This window comes from Achroia grisella, unplaced genomic scaffold (assembly GCF_030625045.1).
Source record: "Achroia grisella isolate CSIRO2021 unplaced genomic scaffold, CSIRO_AGI_Agris_v1 utg215, whole genome shotgun sequence".
Classification (NCBI taxonomy): domain Eukaryota; kingdom Metazoa; phylum Arthropoda; class Insecta; order Lepidoptera; family Pyralidae; genus Achroia; species Achroia grisella.
Genome location: NW_026712713.1, coordinates 30,237 through 52,273, shown reverse-complemented (window position 1 = coordinate 52,273; position 22,037 = coordinate 30,237). Strand labels below are relative to the sequence as shown.

Here is a 22,037-nt window from a genome sequence, read left to right as displayed (position 1 = left end):
GTATTGGTTCCAATCTGCTGTCTGATATTTTTATTTTGGTAAAAAATTAATCTGTAAGCTGTAATTCAGTGAAAGGTAAAAGAGGCAGTTAAATTGCAGTATTATTGATCCTGAAGTGCTGTTTTAGATTCCAAAATTGCAATTTTAAATATCAAAGAAGAACGAAAAAAAAAGAAAATATCAGTTAAAAATATTGAATACATATACAAATGATTTTTCAATTTGTACATACATTAATGGGTAAATCATTCCGTTAATTTCTTATACAATATAAAATTTTAACGGTTGCAATAAAAATGGTCTTATGCCTCGTCGCTATTAATTCACAGGTCTAATATTCATTTCATTACATCTTTATTACGTTCACATTTTATTTGACTATGGTGTAAAGAGGTAGTAAAAACATAAATCTCTGTGGAAAATGTTACGATTAATGTAATATTTAATTATGGTTACACTTGTATGTACACGTAGACCACTTAAAAGTGATATTAAGTACATTTCAACTCATTACAATAAAGCTTAGCGGATCAGCCTAACTGTGTACATATTTAGTGATAATGATAATTTTTTCTCGCCTTTTAATATGTAACTAGCTGTACTGGTAAAACATAAATTAATATCGATATTAAAAATAGTGGTTGATGGTAGAAAGGTAAAATATTTAGCTTGTATGAGTTTTTTAATGCTGAATTAATAAAAAAATGTGTCAAAAATACAGATTTTTTGGGTTGGGCCACCTTTTTACTTAGGAATAATAATATAGAATTTTTATCAAAATAAGTTCAGTAAGTTAGAACACCGTGTCTCTAAATTTTTATATATAAAGATTGGAATAGCAAACAAACTGTTGAGTGGTGACCGTACTCACATGTTATCATGACGCCAGTGATACAGCTCGAGATGGATGTTATTATATTATTGTATGTTTAATTTGTAGGTTCTTTACGAGTATGCACAGAAAGCTACTCGCATATAATCGTAAATTATGTAAAATAAATTGACGCGGGGAGTGGCATTATCATATTATAATAAAAGAGCCTAAATAAATTTGATATTAAAAAAAAAGATGCAAAAGCGTAAATTATATATAGGTATTGGGTATATTTTACTTATGACACAAAATATCAGATAAAATTTTATACATGTTTTTATAGAAAAAAGAAGCAACTTTTTAAGTGGCCAACGATCGAGTACAGAACACCGTTAATTGCTATATCCAAGGACTAAAAAGTGAATACTGCTATATTTTATTATTATTACTGATATATTTGTATACAACATGGTCTAAGGTCCAAATTTCTTGCCACTTCTTCTCAATTGAATCTACGGTACTGATCTGGACGGTAGGGAAAATAATTAAAAAATAATACGTTTATAAGCAGATATAATGTCGTATATGAATAAATGATTTTTGTAACTGAAATTTGAAAAAAAAAAATTACGTTTTAGAACTGTCGTATTTAAAATTTTCTACTCACTATTAAACCTTCAATGACTATGTGTAATATGACCATTTCTTTTCAGCCGGAACTGTACAAAAACGAATTGGTGCGTCAGTCCTCTACGGATAGTGCCGAGTTAGAGTTTTGTGGAAAATTACACTTCGCTTTGAAATACGACCAGGAAGTCGAAGCTCTTGTTGTGAAGGTAACTCAATTTATTTTCGATAAAATCTTTGGTTTCGCTATAATGTTTTATTAAAATAAATTATTACTTCACTGTTTCTTCTCCATTTATTTTGCCGTTTTCCAACATTTTAAAATAAAATTGAATATAGTAAATAGGAAAAAAACTGTATGTATTCAAGAAATACATAATAACAGAAATTTGTTGTGTTGCATAATCTTAAATATTCTTATTAGGCACGTATATAACTAAACATTAAATCAATAAATGAATTGCACCTACATATTACAGTTTATAATAAATAATAATGCGTGATTTAGAGTAGAGACTGCGAATTAGCAAAGCGTAGCACGCCCGCAGTTAGGTGGAGCGACGACATGCTTAGGGTTGCGGGTAATATTTGAACGAGAAGGGTAAATATCGTGCCCAGTAGCATGCCTTGAGAGAGGCCTATCGTATGTCTAGTAGTAGACTGCAGTAGGCTCATGGTGATGATGAATAATGCGGTTAGTTTCCGAAGCATGCTCTATGTTAATATAGAAACATAGATGCATTGATGTAACGAATGTATTTAATCAATTTAATTTACTTCGTCTTCCCTGACATAAAAATGTTTTAATCTTTTGTGCATATTTCTTGCACAAAAAATTAAAACAATTAAACAAAACTAGCTTATTTTGGATGTAAATTGATATATGTATAATTTTTCAAGTCACTAATTTACGTTTGACGGTTTCATTAAACGTGGTCCCAACGTCGTCGACGATCAAATATTACACACCTGTGACAGTTCAGTGTCACTCAAAGTTTGTCGACCCCTGATTAAGATTTGGGTCTCAATTTCCCGGGCTCCAACGAAATGCCCTTTAAGAGTTTCAACGATGTTGAAAATCCCAAGAGGTTATTAAAGTTAATCAAGTTTTTGTGCGTATGACTTTCGAGGGGTTTTCCAATATTGCTGCTGGTTTAAATTCTACATTGGCAAAAAATTATATGACGAACTCGAACTAATATTAAAAATGCGTATGTAACTCTGTCTTTGTTACCTTCTTCTTTCGTGCCGAAAGTACAGAACAAATTTTTTGTTACAGAAATATATTTGAATATATTTTTACGCCAAGAATATAGGCTATTATTGCTATTTTGTAAATACTTGAAGAGAATATAATAGTATTTGAAAGTTTTATGTACAATCAACCGTTTCATAAATTTCTTAATTAAATAGTCCTTGTTTTATAAGAGACTAATTCTATGCGGACTAAATCGCAGACATCAGTTTTAAATTAAGAAGCATTGTTCAAACACTGAAGAGATAATATAGAAGTCATATTAAAGTAACGATTTATTTAGTACAGTTATTCATAACATATATAGATTATACATGGTCAACACAGGAGGATTTATGATTGAATGGATGTTCAATTCCCTCATAAATTATAATAAAAATCGTTTCAGATATCGTAAATCTCTCTTTTCAAGTATTTTAAAAATTTTCAGATATATCTGAATAATAAATACATAAAACTTCAGCAAAGTCGAAACAGAAATTTTGTATTTCCACTAATCAACAGATATTAATCACCACAGGTGTGTATAGAATGATAAGGGTCGGCTTAGTATCTGAAAGCAATTTACGGAATTTGATCCGAATAACTTTAAATTGAAAACAATTTAAAAACATGTTCTTGAATATTGTATTAAATATTAAAAAAGTAGTTTTTGGAATTTTAGTCTGTATGTCATTAACCGATAAACATTATCTATCACTATCTCATTATGCGCTTGTGTACACTGGTCTTAGAAACAGACAGAGCACAATTGGTATGTGGTATACACTCATATATTATAGATTTCAGCAACATTTTGCATTTATTTCCAATCACAAGTAACATAAAAAATAAGTTAGTTATATGTGTGTTAAATATATAACAATATGTTACGTTTATTAACTTATTTTTATGTGCTCGAATCTGTTGACATAACTAGTATACATTAATGTCTATTCATCTATCTACTGTAAGAATGTTTTTAACAAAAGGCGGCCTTATCGCCAAAATAATTATCTTTCAATAAATCTGGTACAGCCATAATTAATACTATTCTATGTAGTATTGGTTATTAAATAGCTTGGTTTGTAATTGTTTATTCTGTTCGAAATTCTAATATGTAAATAATAATTTACATTAAGATTACCACAGACTTCATAGAATTTCGCGATAGCTCGTCTATTTAATGTAAACAATGAATTTTTAACTTAAAACAAAACTGAAAATTTCCAGATACTTTACGGTAAAATCATATTGAATTAAAGTTTGGCAGATAGGAATTAATGTCTTCCGGAATAAGTCTAATTATTTAACAGTTCCCGGAAAATGGATAGACGAAATTTTGCAAAATTAATTTATATTTCTAAATTAAATGAAATAGTATCTATTCTATTTCTAATTATTAAATATTGAGTAAAATAAAATATATTTCAATTGAAAATAAGTTATTAGGTGCTTGGTATGGTTTATATTTGTTTTCGTCTAAGTTGTGATTGAACATCAATTTACATTACATAAAGTAGAATACCGTAATTGTTCTTGAATAACAATGAAAGTTTAAAAAACAAATTAAAATATATTTTTTTCATGTCGGACATTTTATTTTAGATAAAAGTCAAAACCAAGTCTAGTTTTTTGTGTAATTATATTTTTCCCTGTTGTCCTTTACATTCATTATGTAAGAATCTTTTAGTTTATAACGAAGTCTTGCGTCATGGTTCGATATATTTAGATTTTATACAGTAATATATTTGTTTCAGATTTTCGAAGCCCGCGATTTGCCAATCAAAGACGTAACCGGTAGCAGTGATCCATACATTAAAGTGTTCCTGCTTCCAGATCGCAAAAAGAAATTCCAAACCAAAGTCCATCGCAAGAACTTAAACCCGGTCTTTAATGAAACATTCCTCTTCAGGTAATTATCCTATACTTACTATTCCGTATTCTGAACACTTTCTTAGTATAATCACCTGATTATACTAAGAAAGTGTTTAACACTGGGTCACTGATTAGATTAAAGGGAGTTCGACAATACTAACCAGTATTAAGAAAAAAGTATATCCACTTAAATTTAGAAAAAAATAACTCAATTCAAAATAAGAATTATTACAAGAAGGACGCTCAAATGTAATAAAAATGAAAATATCATATAATCGGTATTAATACTCGTAAATGTACATTTCAATTAAACTATATACTACACGTCGGGAATTTCCTGAGCAAAGGTGAGTTTGATTTTGCTTTGTTGTATTGTACTTTGGGGTGTATGGAGTGTGTAAGACGTTCCACCTTGGCGAAATCGTATTTCTCATTACTTCTACAAAATTTCCTTTCTTTGTACGAAATAATCCACTCTCTATTTTATTTTTAATTCGTATTCGTAACCCACTTACTTACTTACTCCTATCTTACTCATAATAATATATATTTAGATGGATATTTGGTATTATTTCAAGCAAGGTTTAGGTGCAACAATTTCTAAATTTGCATAGTTTCAATTACACGAGAGCAACGCTAAGAATTAAAGTATTATATTATTTTCCCTGATATAATACTAAAAAAAAATCAACCTTTTTTTAAATTTTCTGTCAACCATTTCAAGCTATATTACATTATCCGCAAGTAACGGTGGCTTTGTTTTATTTAAAAAAATATAGGGAGACCTACAGTAATTGAATCCATACAAGGCCGAGACGGGTTCAATTGTTTACATTGAAATATTGATAAGTTTATATTACAGATAAATTGAGAAACTCTTGAAGCTATGATTCAATTAGATATAATATTACAGTAAGGGTTTCAAAATGTAAATGATAATATCTGGGAGGGTCAGTTCAAACCTATTATTTTAGATCGGCTTACGAACCTCTTGAAATATCCTCCAATGATTTCGTACACCAATATTTCTAATTACTGCTAGTCCTTTTACTCAAATTTCAATATCTTCTATGTAATAACTAGCTGTAAATAATTGGGAATTTGATCTGATAGAAAAGTCAATTTATATTAATTTGTTTTGGCATGTATGAAATTAATATGATATTCATATACTAGAAATACAAATTAAATTAAATCAAATTATCATTCATGTAGATTTATAGAATCCCCCCCCCCCCCCCCCCCCCCCCCCCCCCCCCCCCCCCCCCCCCCCCCCCCCATGGGACGGGCCATTAGTCGACTTCTAAATGTAAAACTTGTTCTTGGTGTGGATAAGACAAAATTTGTGCCAAACATTTGAACAAATATACTTAGATGGTGGAATATAAAAAAATATATAGATGTGAGTGCTAATCTCGGAAACAGCTGAACCTATATCATTGTGGTTTTCACAAATATGTTGTGGTAAGCTTCACTTAAAATTTAGTATTTGTTTTATTCCAATCAGATTATAAACAATAAAAAATAAAGCGGAGGCATGTGTAAAAGATATAGACGGTTGATTTTAATGAAATTCTTAAGACTGCGTGTCGTGTACTCCTTTCAATATAAAACGTGCTACTACTATGAAAATTTTGTAAAGTAACTAATTAAATACGATATTTTTTTTTTTCATAGAATAAGGCAACTCATCAAAGTTTCACACTAGTCAGATTTTCTATAAATAAGTATGATTTAGAATTACACGCAATTGAAAAATTATATTTCCATTAAAAAAAAGGACCGTTTTAGATTATTCAATTGAATAATCAAAAGCAATATAAAATATGAAAATGTGCAAAATATTAGAATAATAATGAATTTTCAGAATACCGAAAAAGTATTTATATATATACTATAAAAGAGTAAGCCAAGTGGAGCGGAACGTAAATATTTAGAGCTAAATTTCGATTGAAAGTATTGCTATCGCGCTTGGGCGTGAGGAGATGCAAGGTCTCTGAATAGAGATAGAGCGAATACTGAAGTATAACTACAACGTAATTTTATAATATTACCGTGAATAGTACGCACCAATTGCCTTCAATTATTCATCATTATTGCCTAGAATCTAGGAGTATTTTCATTAAATAACACATGCAATCATCCGAGTTTAATTTCAAATAATGTCGTATAATTAACTCCTATTTAACATTTCCCAAGATAACTACAGTTGTCTAAACTGTTAGAATAGTGCCCGTAAGTTTAGGACCAACTATTCAAGTGATATAATAATATATTAGATTAAATCTCTTTGCATAAACTTTGATAAGGTCCAGTTATTCTATTATAGAAGTAGACAAACAAGATATACAATTTCACAATTGTAGATTATATTTACCGTGATTCTATTATTTCGAAGCTCCTGATATTTATTAATTTTATCTGTTATATGTGCGTTTCTTAAGCGTGTACTTTTATTTCTCACTGATTCTCCGGTAATAGACCGGAGAGAGTGACAAATAAAAATATGATAGTGACATGATCGACATTCATATGGAAAAATTTCTAACGCATGACTTTCGGAGTTTAAATGTGGGAAGTGAATCCCTGAACCACGACTACATTTTATAACTTAATAAAGTCGTACAATAATTAATGTGGAGGCTGCACATTGATTTTTTCCCATTTTCGCTTAAGATATACAACGTCGGCAAATTTGTGATTGTTTTAATTAAAAAGAAACAATTTGAAGTTTTCTATTGAAATGAGAACAGAAACTGATTTGAATATTAAAACCATAAATATACCCGATTGTCACCGGCAGGTCTTTAGAAGTTCTAATGAAAGTTCATTCACCTACAAATGATCTAAATTGTGAGAATGAAAGACCCAAAGTAAACTTTCTTAATATTACTTTTTTCATACGTTTTGGAATGGAAAAACATCTGTAGGCTTCTTTGAGGAAAATTGGTAACTATCGCGTAAAATATATGATGCTATGATATGAATCAACAGACTTCATAATGTTGGCAACACGTTCAATGAATACTGAAATTGTTTCAATTATGTATCTGTGTTAAATGATTATTTATTTGATAGTTACGTTTAAGTTTAGGTAACTTTTCTCAACTGATGCTATGCATGCAAATGCCAATTGTAAAGTACTTGAATGGAAAAATTTGCTAGTTCTTCGAAGATAGAAAAATATTATTGCATAATTCAACCCTTGTAGAACGGGAGGGCGAGTAATGCCTCAGGGTGTTAAGTGCGCCATGTCCATCTTTATTTGTGTATTTATGCATTGAAGTAGTTAATATGTCGGCCAGATTCGACCACATGAGCTCTGAAGCTTAGAAGTTAACGTACGGCCAAGATGTCATCAAATCCATATAGAGGGGTATGAAAATATATCTAACTTGTGTCTACCTCCACAGCGTACCCTATGAAGAACTTCGCCAACGCTATCTTCAGTTCTCCGTATATGACTTCGACCGGTTCAGCCGTCATGACCTGATTGGCCACGTGGTGCTGAAAGGTCTCCTGGAGTCAGCTGATCTGCACCAGGAGATCGAATATACAATGAATATCTTAGCTGCACCACAGGTAAGAAACTACATCAGTTTCTTCTGCATTTATTTACAGAATTTATGTGCAAAGTTTTATTAACGCGGACTTATATAAATACAAGCTGATTTTTTTGAGATTTAGTATAGCCGATGTCTGTCTTCGGAGTCTATATATCTTTGTGTCAAATTTGATTAAGATACGCAAGAATTTGTATTGTCGGTTATTTTGAATCGATATTTTGAATGAACATATCATTAATCAAAAATTTTACATCGAATATTGAGCATTCCCGTCCCTCGTTTGCGGATGCCTTTTATAAATCCCTTCGGGTCAGATTTCTGAAATAGACCTTCATCAAGATGAATATTATGTGACCTTAGTCGTTAGGGTAACAATTTTCATTGAATGATTTATACAGTTCTTACCTTCTAGCTTTTTATCAGGATATCAATCATTTAGGACGTATTTTAAAGAATTTAATTTTACATATGGATTTTAAGTTAAAAAAAATTACTTTCAATCGGGCCCGGATTTACCAGGACAGAGAAGGCTTAGGGGCTTTATTATCAGGGGCTCCGCCGCAATAGTATGTATTGTTTTAATTTTTTTTACGAACGGAACAATCTAATAACGAATATCGGAAGAGTAGAACTTTTATACTTACGATTGCGCATGCGGATGTAGAATTCCATTTCATTCGTAATATAAATAATAAATAAATAACATTATAAAAACTTGACATGCTCAAATTTTTATTAATTAATTATGTAAAATTTTATATTGTTTGAATGTTATTTGACTTTGTCCTTAGGAAAAGAAAGACCTCGGCGAGTTGATGTTGTCACTGTGTTATTTGCCCACGGCTGGGCGGCTTACCGTGACCGTGATTAAAGGTAGAAACCTGAAGGCAATGGACATCAATGGTTCATCAGGTACGTTAGATTTTTAACTTTTGGTACCAAGATATCGTTTCATTTTACTAAACTTTTTTTTTTTTCCAAAACTATGTGCAAGAAAATTTGTATATATTTTAGTTATAAAGTTGATACCCATTTAGAATAGAAAAATATCGTATTCAATAACTAGCTGAGTCATGACTTCGTGTCGTACTAATTCATACGTTCATGAAAGTCCCTCAGTAATAATTTTTCTCATGTTATTTACATTATCAGTTACATTTTTATTGTACATACATTTTTGATAATTTGCTCAGTATTTATAATCATCATAATCAGCTTGCAGTCCACTGTTGGACATAGTTCTTTCCCAAGGAATGGCACTGGGCCCGATCATCCGCCCTTCTAATCTAATCATTACCCAGAACGCTACGTATGTCGTTGCTTCACCTAATTCCGGGGAATCCTATGTTATGATTCACGTTACGCTATGCTCGGTATTTATTATACCTAAATCTTTAGTGATTAAAGATACTGGATATAGAAAATATGTAAACGAATATTTTTTAACGCCATTATCCATAAGAGAAATATATAATTGGTAATTGCTAATCTCCTGCTCAGTAAAACACGATACGAGTATAATCACGTAACATGCACGTTTTGAAGTCGCTTGAGAAGGAAATTACTTTTCTTGGTTGCGAATGCAGACGTGACAAACGGCCTTTTAATGTCACACAAGTGGGGCGAATGCCTGCGTTATTGGAATAATATTATCCCTATAAATTATGGCTAATAGCCGTATTTTAAGCAGGGAACCCTGAAAATGGTTCCGTATTGTATGACTGAATAATACGATAAAGGTTAGAAGTCAATCTTTGAAACTGGGTGCAGAATTTCATAAACATTTTATCGCAAATGAAAATGCTTGTAAATTTACAGCAACGCAAAAGGGCGATGGCTTTTCGATAATTTATGAATAGAATTGAAAGCAAGGACCAAGACACTGGTAATATAATAATTCTGTGCATATACAAAAGTATACAAGTGTTCATTTGCGATAAAATGTTTACGAAGAAAGTAGTTTTTTGTATGGAATATTGTATTTACTTTGAGTATTAAAAAATGTATAATGCTTAATTGTATAATAAAGATTTCGTCGCATTATAGTTTAATAAACACGATACAGTGAGCCGCATGCTCGTTTGTCCCCTGTGTTATAAAAAAAAAAGATTAGTATAGATTAAATGTAAGTTTTGTTCTTATAAACACGGTCTTAAAAAGCGGTACTTCTCTTAGGTACTATAGCAATAAGTCAAAATTAAAGTCGTTTTTATGCACGAATTAACAATTTATCGACTGTAAGATGTATTTCGGAGGAATGTGAGATGAGGCAGTGATATGGTTATTGAGGCATGACCTTAGTCCTTTCGAGAGCTAACGCATGAATGCCCCTGCCCCACAAGATGATATAATGGCCGTTCATGTATAACTTGGTGACGAGTAGTCAGTGACAACTAAGTATTAGGGAGAACGTCAGGTTATTTGCAGTTACATAAAAAACACTAAAGTCGTTCGTAATACAAGAGAATTTAAATTACTTATTCCGTAATTAAATTATCTTCTAAACTCTATAGAGTTTTCCTGTTAGCATTGTTTTTAATGATTGTAAAAGTAATGTTGTTTTACCGTTTTCAGTAAATATAATGAGGCGATATAAACAAACCTTAATTGCTCTTCGAATTTGTACAAATATTTAATCAACAGCATAGAATTCGTGTTATTTTATCCTATTGATGCTCATATGAGTTTTCAGTGAGATTGCCATTTTCAGTAAGATATTAATTTTGTTATTTTCTTATGATAACGTAACAAATATACACATAAACGTCAATTTCAGTCACTTGTGAGTGATTGACACGTAAGGACACTGAGGCATATAATTTTTGTTATGCCTGATAAAGGATACGCCTTAATTTAGTGCCTTATCTGAAAAATATCTCTCAAAGCAAGCTGCTTGGCGGCTGAAATGAGCGAGACAAAGGCATAAAGACGATTTTTTACAAAGTCTTCCGGGGTAATAATTATTCCAGCCATTGATACACGTGTGAATGTAACCATCACTAGAAAACCAACATTTTCATATTTTTTATTCAGAAACTTTTAGTCAAACTGACTGGCTCGCTGACATAGTATTTTTTGTTGAAGTATAGATATATACAAATGGATATAAAAAATGAGATACCTTTGACGTAGCATTTTGGCTTTGATACATCGACCGTATGATTGCTACAGCCTGTTAAAAAACGGACTAAACCGTTACATTCCTATTGTGTTTACAGCGTATTGTTGTATCGCAGAGGAAAAACGATTTGCATCTTTCAACTCATTGTGCTATTATGCCTTTGGAGAAAGTAGACTTGAATTTTAATATAAAAAGTATTGAAAATGTTATATTGAATTCAGAGTGAAACTCACAAATTACTTATTTTACTTATATTCAGAAATACTATAACAGTATATACATAGACTGCTATAGTATTTCTAATAATATTATATATCCCTGGACAACACACAGCGCCATCTAGTCCCAAGATTAGCAGAGCTTGTGTTATGGGTACTAAACAACTGATATAAGGACATAGATACTTTTTTTATAAATACGTATTATAAAGAGAACACCCATACAGATACAAACAATCATCAATATAAATGTTGGTATCGTGCAAGGAATCGAATCCGCAATCCTATCACCCCGTCGGAACTAAAAAGGTTTTCTAAACCGCTGGACCACCGAGACCTTCAATAATGTAGACTGTATAGGTGAGGTACCTTTGCCACACTTATTTAAATTTCATTGCTTTTTTTATTTATTCAGGCTATTAACCCCATATTATATCATATATATCTTTTAAACTAATTTATATTTGAAATAATAGTATAAATACAAATTGCCTCTATAGTCACGGCATTGGCGACGTCAATCTGCCATGGTAGCTCCGATACACTACGCCCTTTGGTCAGTAATCCTCCTTTATGAAGGCATGTTGGTACGGATCCGGGCCACAATGCCTTGAAACAAGCTATGTGACTTGATTACAGCTGTACCACCCTCATTATTAGGTTACTACTGGTCCGTATGCAGTCGACCTATGTCCTGCTCATTGGAGATTATGTTGGTGGTATGTATGGTATTGTGAGATCTGGCAGTACAATTATAATGACATGTGGTATATAGGCATAGTATAATATTTTAGTCCTCCTGAGTAACAACATGTAATAACTAATATTTAATACTAATGTCTGTTGTGTCGTGAATCATACTAATACTACTTATGCTTGTCGTTTGAAATGCGTGGCCGGCCGTGGGTTCCTACCTTTTTGAACTCCTACGACCCGGGATACTCATCTTATTGTTCTTGTTTTTATTGTAATCTATATAATTAGTGTACAATATATTATATTTGGGTTTGAATGTTAATTTATGGCGTTGTTATTCTATTATTTTTATGACAGTTATGGCCTTTTCAACTCCTACGACTCGTCATACTTTTGTTTGTAATATTTTCAACCCACTACCTGAAGAGATTTTTAATTTCGACTGTATTTTTGTATTTTGTATCATAATATAATATATATATATATATATATATATATATATATATATATATATATATATATATATATATATATATATATGTCTGTACATTAAATACCTAATTTTTTTCGAACAACACTAGTCTTTGTCCGCAGTTAGCCTTTACAGCTTCACCGAAGGATAGGATGGACTTATGGAGCGGCTGAAGGCCAACTCTTGTCTGACAGATTGTAATAGATAACTACTAGGTGATTTTATCAATATAATTGAACATAAAGAACAATTGTTAGTATTTTTGTCTGTTAGTCTGTGTTTTAGTCTCGGTTCTCATCAAAATATTCGTGGTATTCTTCACTTCAAACATGTATATTTTATTCCAATCGGTTTGTAAACAAAAAAGTTGAACATAAACAAAAATATTGTATGCTAAACAGTTTTTTTTGCTCTAGATCCGTACGTGAAGATCTGCCTCATTTGCCAAGGCAAGCGCATCAAGAAGAAGAAGACTACAGTAAAGAAGAATACACTCTGCCCTGTCTACAACGAGGCTTTGGTCTTCGATTTGCCTGCGGACAATGTGTTTGACGTGACTCTGCTTGTTAAAGTTATTGATTATGACATGTGAGTAGGCATTTAGTTTTTTTTTAATAATATTTTGTTGTTTAGGCAAATTTTGTACGATGTCGTCTGCGAGGGTTCTTTTGTGTCACCTATTAAACAGTTTGCAACATGTTTTTCTGTTGAAGGGTGAAATAAAGCAGTAAAATTACAGGAAACGGAGCTATTAGTCATCTGAAATGGTAACAAATGAGAATTGCAGTGTTCGCGGCGTTGTTCATGGATTTATGACGGTTACCATTTACCATCAAGTGTGTCGTCTTGCTTGTTTATTATTCCAATTACATAAAAGTAACACTACTGTTGTCCTAGGAGGGATTCTATGTAATTTTGTTTGATACCGGTGTTTGCATCACCGGAAAGTCAATCTATATGACTTAACGCGATTTACTTTGGTATCGGTCATCTAGTACTGGTACGAAATAGTCTTGATAATTACATTACTTTATTTAATAGTGGTCACCCAATGGTCTATATAAATAAATATAATTATTATATTTCATACTCCTCCGTCCGCTCAATTTTTGTAAAAATGTACAAAGTTTTTACGTAACGTATTAGATAAAAAAAACCGCCATTATAAACCTGTGTAGTAGGTATATAAAAGAAATAGATTGTAGATAATATATAATGAACGCTAATAACTTTATTATGTTATATAGCTTCTTGTAGAATTAGAGAACATACCATCTGGGACCACAATCCAGACGGGCAGACAAGGACACAGTTTACTACAATTCGTTATCTATAAATATAATATATTAATAATTAAATAATACAGCCTGTGCGTCACTAGTCTGAGCGTAGTGACGCTTTGGTTTACTATTGGTGGTTTACTATTCTAAATTGCACCCACTAAAATTACGTGGATTCAAATTTGGCCGAAACCAAAAAGTTTGTGTCCATTTTTATTATAATCTCACCTTATATTATTAATAATATTAGTAAAGGAAACACCAATATAAAATAAAAAAAATAATACAAGAAATGACTAAATGATGGCTCGTCCCCTGCCACGTCGCATTCCAGCGAAATGTAGGCATTGCTGAATGATTACTTGACTTGGCTTCCATTCATCCATTTTCCAGTATTCTATCAAACTCGACGAAATTTTGTCCAAAGGATAAGGCAACTAATACCAACGTTTAACGTGTAATTCTAAAACAAACTATGTTTAAATAAAATACTTAAACATAGTTTGTTTACCTTCAAGTATTTCAATACTCGATTTTTACCAAAAAAAGATCTTTAGCTATCTTTATATAATCAAACACAGTATATATAAAAATTACACATTTTTTAAAAGAACATTTTATATTTTATGCTAATTACTCTTTACTCCTCTATCACCACATAACCTAAGTATAAGTTAAGTCAGTTTATTTTCTTCCCCGGTACCTCCAAAGCATACTTGAAAGTAATCTTATAGTCAAGATTATTAATAGGATTTTTTTTATAATATATTTTTAAAAATTCTATTCAGATTTATAGATGATATTTTTATTTTGAATAAATAATCAAATGTTAATTCTTTCATTCTACCTCTATGTTATATTATATTATGGATATGTAAATAATACTAAAGTGGAGCAAAATATACCGGAAGTGTATCCGTACCTTTGGCAGTGTTATGGCTCGTCATCAGTGCTCGTATATAATCACCATCCAATTCTTTCGACTGCAGGTTGTCAACAAGGGGATCCATTGGGTCCAGTTGTTTTTAGTTTGGGTATAAATCCTATAATAACCCGTCTTAATTCGCCTCTTAATATTTGGTATTTGGATGATGGCTCTCGGGGGGGAAGTGCGTCGGTAGTGTCCTCAGATTTAGAGGTGTTAATAAATGATCTGGGTAGGTTGGGTCTACAGTTGAATTTTGATAAATGTGAGGTCTTTCTAGAAAGGTCACTGCCAGAATCAAGTAAACTAGATATTATTTCCAAATTTAATTCTCTAGCTCCAGGCATTAAAGTCATAACAGAGGACAATCTTCGATTATTGGGTGTACCTCTTTTAAATGAATCTATTCCAGCCTATGTAGATGAAGAAATTGGAAAGTTTCAGCAATCATGTGACCGCTTATTTTGTATAAATGCTCATATGGCTTTGTTTATATTAAGATTGTGTCTTTTTGCGCCCAAATTCACATACGTGTTACGAAGCTCAATGGTGTGGAAATTCCCAGAACAACTTGAGAAATTAGACATAGTACTAAGGGAAACTTTAATAAAAATTTTAAACTGTGAGTTAACTGATAATGCCTGGCATCAGGCTACATTGCCGGTACGCTATGGAGGAGTAGGCGTGAGAAAGGTTTCTTCTATTGCTCTTCCAGCATTTTTGGCTTCTGTCCATGCTTCTATTTCTCTTTGCGGTAAAATCATTAGCCCTTCGTCAGGTTCCGTGGAGATTTGGGGTATGGCTGAGGCTGTGAATGCCTGGCAAATAGAATGTCCGTCAACTGATACGCCGAATACGTGTCTCTCGCAGAGACAATGGGATGAACCACTGTGCATTAAAAGTCAGCAAAATATTTTGAGTCGCTGTGAAGCGGCTGTATCTCGTGCTCGTCTTCTGGCAGTAGCAGAAAGAGAGTCAGGGTATTGGCTGCAAGCATTTCCTTCAAGTCATACCGGTATGCTTCTGGATAATTGTACCCTCACACTGGCGGTAGGTTTGCGGCTGGGTGCTAAACTAAATCAGCCTCATCGCTGTAACTGTGGTGCTACTGTTGATGAATTAGGACACCATGGTCTCTCTTGTATGAGAAGTGCTGGTCGAATACCTCGTCATGCCATGATCAACACTATTATACATAGAGCATTGGCGACGGCACAAATACCGGCAGTACTAGAGCCTAGTGGCATTGTTCGCGAAGACGGGAAACGGCCTGATGGTATGACCCTGGTCCCGTGGAAACTCGGAAAATGTTTAGTATGGGATGCCACGTGTGTGGATACATTGGCACCAAGTCATGTGTCGGGATCGTCCTCTCGTCCTGGCACGGCAGCAACACAGGCGGCAATTTTAAAAGACGAAAATATACGAATCTGGAGGGGTCGTATTGGTTTTTACCATTTGCCGTGGAGACGTTGGGCCCATGGAGCCCGGAAGCCAAATTGTTTTTGACATATATTTCAGCGCGGCTCATTGAGGTTACTTGTGACCCGAGAGCTGGTAGCTATTTTGCCCAAAGGCTAAGCATGGCCATTCAAAGAGGCAACGCTGCCAGTATCTTGGGTACGCTGCCTCGATGTGCCGCGTTGGATTACAATGATTGTTTTTTGTAATTGTTTATATAGAAAATTGATATTGAGGAATTATGTATATTTCATTATGATTAAAATTAAAATAAATCCCAAAAAAAAAAAAAAAAAAAAAAACTAAAGTTCTTCGAATTTGTAATAAAAGAGCAGATCGCGTATTTGAAATAAAACCTTAAGTAGCTGTTATTGTTCTCAATAAAAATAAAACACTCAATTTCAGAAATATATTTACAAAATGCATTACAGCCAGTGAGTGCAAAATAATATTTGCATATTTATTAGAATTAGATTTACACGAAACTCTATAACACAAACAATGCCAACCGGAAATTAATGTTGACGCCATATTCCATTTCTAGGTAATATTAAAATGAAGAGAAGTATTCTCTGGTAGGATATTAAAACAATTTCCTTCACATAGATAAGTAAAATATTACCATTATGTGGATGTATAAGATATGATCAAAAGAAATATTGGCTTGGAAATATCTATTGATTAAAACACGGCTGCCGCGGCATTTGGTGTAAGATGAATATCTCTTTAGCGACGCAATAACTTCTTTACTAGTGATTAGACAATAATAATCTTATTAGCTAATAAGAAACTTATGCGATTAGAAAAATTTAATATTAAATAACGATATCTGAAAATAGAAAGCTAATGCAAAATATTTGGTATTGTTCATATTGAGAGTGCTCATGGGCGGTGGTAATTACTTACCTTCAGGTGAGCACTTGCTGCTCCTTAATCTATGTCTCCCTATGCTATAAAAGAAAATATTTGAGAAGTCAGAATTATAGCATAAAGTAAATAGCTTCAAAGTAATTATATTTTACATGTGTATAAATATAAAAAGAATTAAAAGAAGACGTAAAGTAAGACAAGTGACTTAATTTATTGTAATCTCTGCTAATGACAAGTGTGTAGTATTACTCAATACATAAATGTATGTGGCAGTGTAATTACAGGGTATACTTTAAGGCATGATACCTTAGATACTTTTTTATGTAATTGAAATGACTTACAAGCTGGTGGTGGTAAGTGGTAACCTTCGTCTATGTACATGAATACGATGATGATACATCCCTTATGTCCGTTGGAACATCACGTTATAAAATGTCCTATTATGGCTCTTATCCAATATTTTCAATGTGTAATCGCCTAATCCGTACAACGGAAACAAGTTTTCAAAGCCAGCTGCTTCTTTTAGCAGCCGCTGAAATGCTGAAATAGGTAGGACTGAGATACGCAGACGACTTTTTATACTCTACCTTTGGTCCAGAATTGCATAATATATTGCTTTGCATAATAGCATTAAGGGTAGATGGTACGTGATGATGGTAAATGAGGGTTGTCACTTACCAGCAACTGAGCCGTGAGCTTATTTACCATTACACTAACATAAAAAACTGACAGATAATATACAAGTTGCGAAACTTGTGTAGTCAAAGCTTTTAAAGCTCACAAAACTTATAAGCCACTTAATATCGATGATCAAGTAAAATACATCTTAAATTTCCATAAACAATACATTAATATAGTGTTCATAGAGAACGCGTATAGATAAGAAAACTGTATTCATGTTCATTGGTTTCGTAATGTTGTACTAAACGGTACGTAAATCAATCATTGTCAGACTATTGTTTCTTTGAAATATCCATTAGTGAAGTTTTGAAGCGAGTGAAGGGCATTAAAAGACTTAAATGAGATTGTTTCTATCAATATTTTAAGATCATTTATGTATATAATATTCAAAGATGATATGATCACTTAGTAGTCATTATAGTTACTAATAAATATTAGTAACTATAATGACTACTACGGTAGATAAATATCTACCTTGGACTTGCTTTTTTGAGATAGCATATGTCTATCCTAGTCTACAATGGTGTACAATCGTACTTCATGTAAAATTGCATTGTAAAAAGATAACAGACAGACAGACATATTTTAGCATTTATAGTATTAGTACGGAGAGAGAGGCGAAGAGATTGTTACATTTATATTAGACCAAGTAATGTCGTAATAAACATAAAATATAAACTTTTTCTATAACAAAATTTAAAAATATAATTAAAACATATGTTTTTTTAACAGGATCAGTCCAAATGAACTCATAGGCTGCACGGCTATAGGCTCAAGTCTGATTGGAATAGGCCGCGACCACTGGCTTGAGATGTTGGACAATCCTCGTAAGCCAGTTGCCCAGTGGTATCCCTTGAACAAGAGCCCACCAGCAAACGTCGCGCTACCATCGAACGATCAGCAGAGTGTAGCACTGAACTGCTTAAATGGAAGGTACGACTATTTAAAAAAATTATAGAGTCACCCGGAATAGGGTGTCTAAGCCTTTTATAAAAAATAATGTAAATACATAAATTATTACGTCTCTGTCTACCTCACATAGGATAATAGTTGTGACGGTATGCGTCACGAGTTTATTTGTTTATAAAGTTTATTGTACCAGATACAGAAATTAATTAATAATAATAATAATATGTTTACATAAACTGATTTAAAAGGGGGTCTTATTGGTAAGCAACCTCTTCCTTTGGGCAGAGAAACATAAAGATAAAAAAGGTATATAGTTACATACATTATCAACTGTCGATGTTGTGGTGAACGAAACAATTGGCATAATCATATTTCGGATATGTTAATCGCTGGGGGCGAGTCTACCGATATAAATAATAATAAATAAATATAATATATGTATGTATGTATTAGTAACTACAACATATAATGACGCAAAAATCTGGAATATCTGTAGAAAATACTACATGCTAAACGAAGCTAGTTGTTGTTATAATTAAGAATTTCAGATGCTTTAATAAAGTTGGTTTGTAGAGGATTTTTAATGATTTTATAATAATTGTCCCATTTCTAAAGTATTACTTGTTTTCCAAAGATATCTAACTCATCATAAGACTTTATTAAAAGTATTGTTTTTAGGTTCAGATTTCATTTTCCTTATTGATTCGAAATGAATCTAACAAACATTTTGTTACACGTGCCAATTATTCCAAATAATAATCTGCTTTAATTAGTATGAAATATTAATAAATCACGTGGATTTAAATCTATTATCTATATTGTACGAGGACTCGATTCATTACGTGTCGATATTGTATGGATAATTAATGGTGTAATCAATATACGTCAAAGAATATTAAATAATTAATATACCAACGTAATGAGAGCGATGTTTACCCTATACACAGAGTAACAAAAACGTCAAGAGGGAACTTTATTTAAAAATGGAAGTTGTACAGTGAAAATGTATTGTATACATTAAGCAAACACACTCACTTATACTTGTTCTTATCCGTCAGAATAGGCCTTCAGCCGGTATATAAGAATCTACTTCCGCGGCTTTGGAGTGCCCTTCTGCACTCGCCCCTAGTGTCGCTCGATGAATGCCAGCTACAGCCACAGCATTAGAATACTTCGAAAAAAACCTTATACATGTAAAAAATTACTTTATCAATTGGTAAACTTTTTTCAATTGTTCGTCAAAATTAAAACCATATTCGTTTTTAGGTAAATAAAGTGGCGAAATCGATGTTAATAAATAAAAACATGACAGAATTGAATTAATTATTATGGCATTACTTGTGACATTGATAATTAATATCAATCGTAGTGATATGATGGTAATACTTTACTATCTCATATGTTTTAGAACAAAATCGTAGTTTAGTGTCCCCTCTTGACTCTTTTGTTAATCTGGGAGTATACATAATCATGATTGGCCTTGTCCTTCTCAATTTTCAGTCAACTCCATAATGGTGGTATTTAATTAGATGAAATATAATGTTTCATACAAAATAAAATGTCGATAATACTTTATCGACGTTTATGATTCATTTGTAATTTATAGAATACGTTTTACAAGTCGTATTTGTCATATTAATTTCTAGTCTCTCTATTACTAGAACGAAATTTAGTTGCTTGATTTGATAATTCGTTTTATAAATAACTAGCTACCTACCCTGGTTTCACACGGGTGTACATGTATTATACATATAAACCTTCCTCTTGAATCACCTATCTATTTAAAAAAACCGCTTTAAAATCCGTTGCGTAGTTATAAAGATTTAACTTTGTTTTATACAATGTAATGATAATGATTTAATAGAATAACTTTAACCCTATTATTAAAAAAAATAAAGCAGGCGTAACCGTCAACATAAAACCAACTTTGAGAACCGTTCTGCTTCTAACCTGTTTCATTTATCTTAAAGTGGCTAATGAGTCGACAGTTCCGAAAGGCTTTATTTTATCTTTTAACAAATGACAGTGACCTGTTTTTAAGGAAAATGTTAATTGCTCAACACTTTAATCTTCCTGAAATAACAAGCCGTTTTTTATCTTTGTCTTTTTAAGATTTTCTTTGATATAAAAATTATAGAATAACAGCTCTCGCAGCCATTAATGTAATTAGAAAGTGCTCGGGTTTAATTTGATTGAGATTTCTTTTTTATTTGTACGCGCCCGGTTTTATAGTTTGCTACTGCATTTTTACAACGAGTATGAATTATGTGGTACTGCTGCAATAGGAAAAATGACTCAGGCAGGTCAATGAGGTCAGGTAGGTAAAATATATGGTACATTTTAGAACTTTGTTGTAGTATAAGCAGACTTAACCACAGACTATAGTATTTTTTTCCATTGCAGTTTTTCTATACAGTATACCTTTATATATATGTATTTCTATTTATATTGCTATGATTAAAATTCTCGTCATATTAATTGTTGTGTTGTATGCTGAAATAATTGCTATTTATGTTAGAGAAGTTAAGGCCAAATCTCCTAAATTGACTTTGAAATGTTTCGGCGTTTGCTCATCATCTTCTTTCTATTTCAGATGAAGAGACGGAAAGGAAAATATGTAAAGTGTTATACGATTACCAGTACGCGAAGTATCTTGTTGGTTAAAATCAAGGTGATACTAGTAGATGTCATCGCTTAGATGCTCTCAAGATGCCAAAATATAACTAAATGTGACTAGGAGATAATGGTTGTATGTCCATTTATTGTAGACGATTCAAAATGAATGTTACGTGATATTGCAAGTAGAGATTTAAATCTAGACTAGACTATTATATATGTTGAAGTAGAGAAAAGAATTTACTCCTTAGAAATTTGTTTAAAGGTGGATATAGACTATGTAAGGGTGAGCACCGAAAAAGAGCTAGGAAATTGGACCAGGTAGGTTTAGACTAATGGAGTAATGGAGGAAGCATCTACGAAATTGTTTGCATGCTTTTGGGTAAGTAAATGTTTTAAAGCTCTTAGAGTACTGTTGGCTATTTCTGAGCATGTATACTCTAAAATTTGAGGATTTTAGATAGAGTGTTGATGCGTTTGCTTGGTCTAAATCCACCTTAAGAGATTGTGTATTGTTTCTCATAGGTGTAGCATTTGGTTATATCCAATAGTAGTAATTAATCATGAATCATTGACTACCTTTATAACATTTCACTAATCTCCCATTTTTGTTACTACCTATACCTCTGTATACACTGTTACTTCTATACACTTTATATTTATATTATA

The 22,037-nt window shown here is 32.2% G+C and overlaps 1 protein-coding gene across 1 annotated transcript in view; it reads left to right on the top strand.

Annotated features, from left to right (window-relative positions):
- LOC131842220 (synaptotagmin-10-like) overlaps window positions 1-21,545 on the top strand; it is a 99,089-nt gene extending 77,544 nt beyond the window's left edge. The window contains exons 5-11 of the mRNA XM_059190755.1: window positions 1,528-1,650; window positions 4,436-4,590; window positions 7,967-8,135; window positions 8,911-9,031; window positions 13,043-13,214; window positions 18,576-18,776; window positions 21,346-21,545. Coding sequence (XP_059046738.1) covers window positions 1,528-1,650; window positions 4,436-4,590; window positions 7,967-8,135; window positions 8,911-9,031; window positions 13,043-13,214; window positions 18,576-18,776; window positions 21,346-21,349 — 945 coding nt within the window. The 3' untranslated portion in view covers window positions 21,350-21,545. The remainder of the gene's footprint in view (window positions 1-1,527; window positions 1,651-4,435; window positions 4,591-7,966; window positions 8,136-8,910; window positions 9,032-13,042; window positions 13,215-18,575; window positions 18,777-21,345) is intronic.
- The last annotated feature ends 492 nt before the right edge of the window (window positions 21,546-22,037 follow it).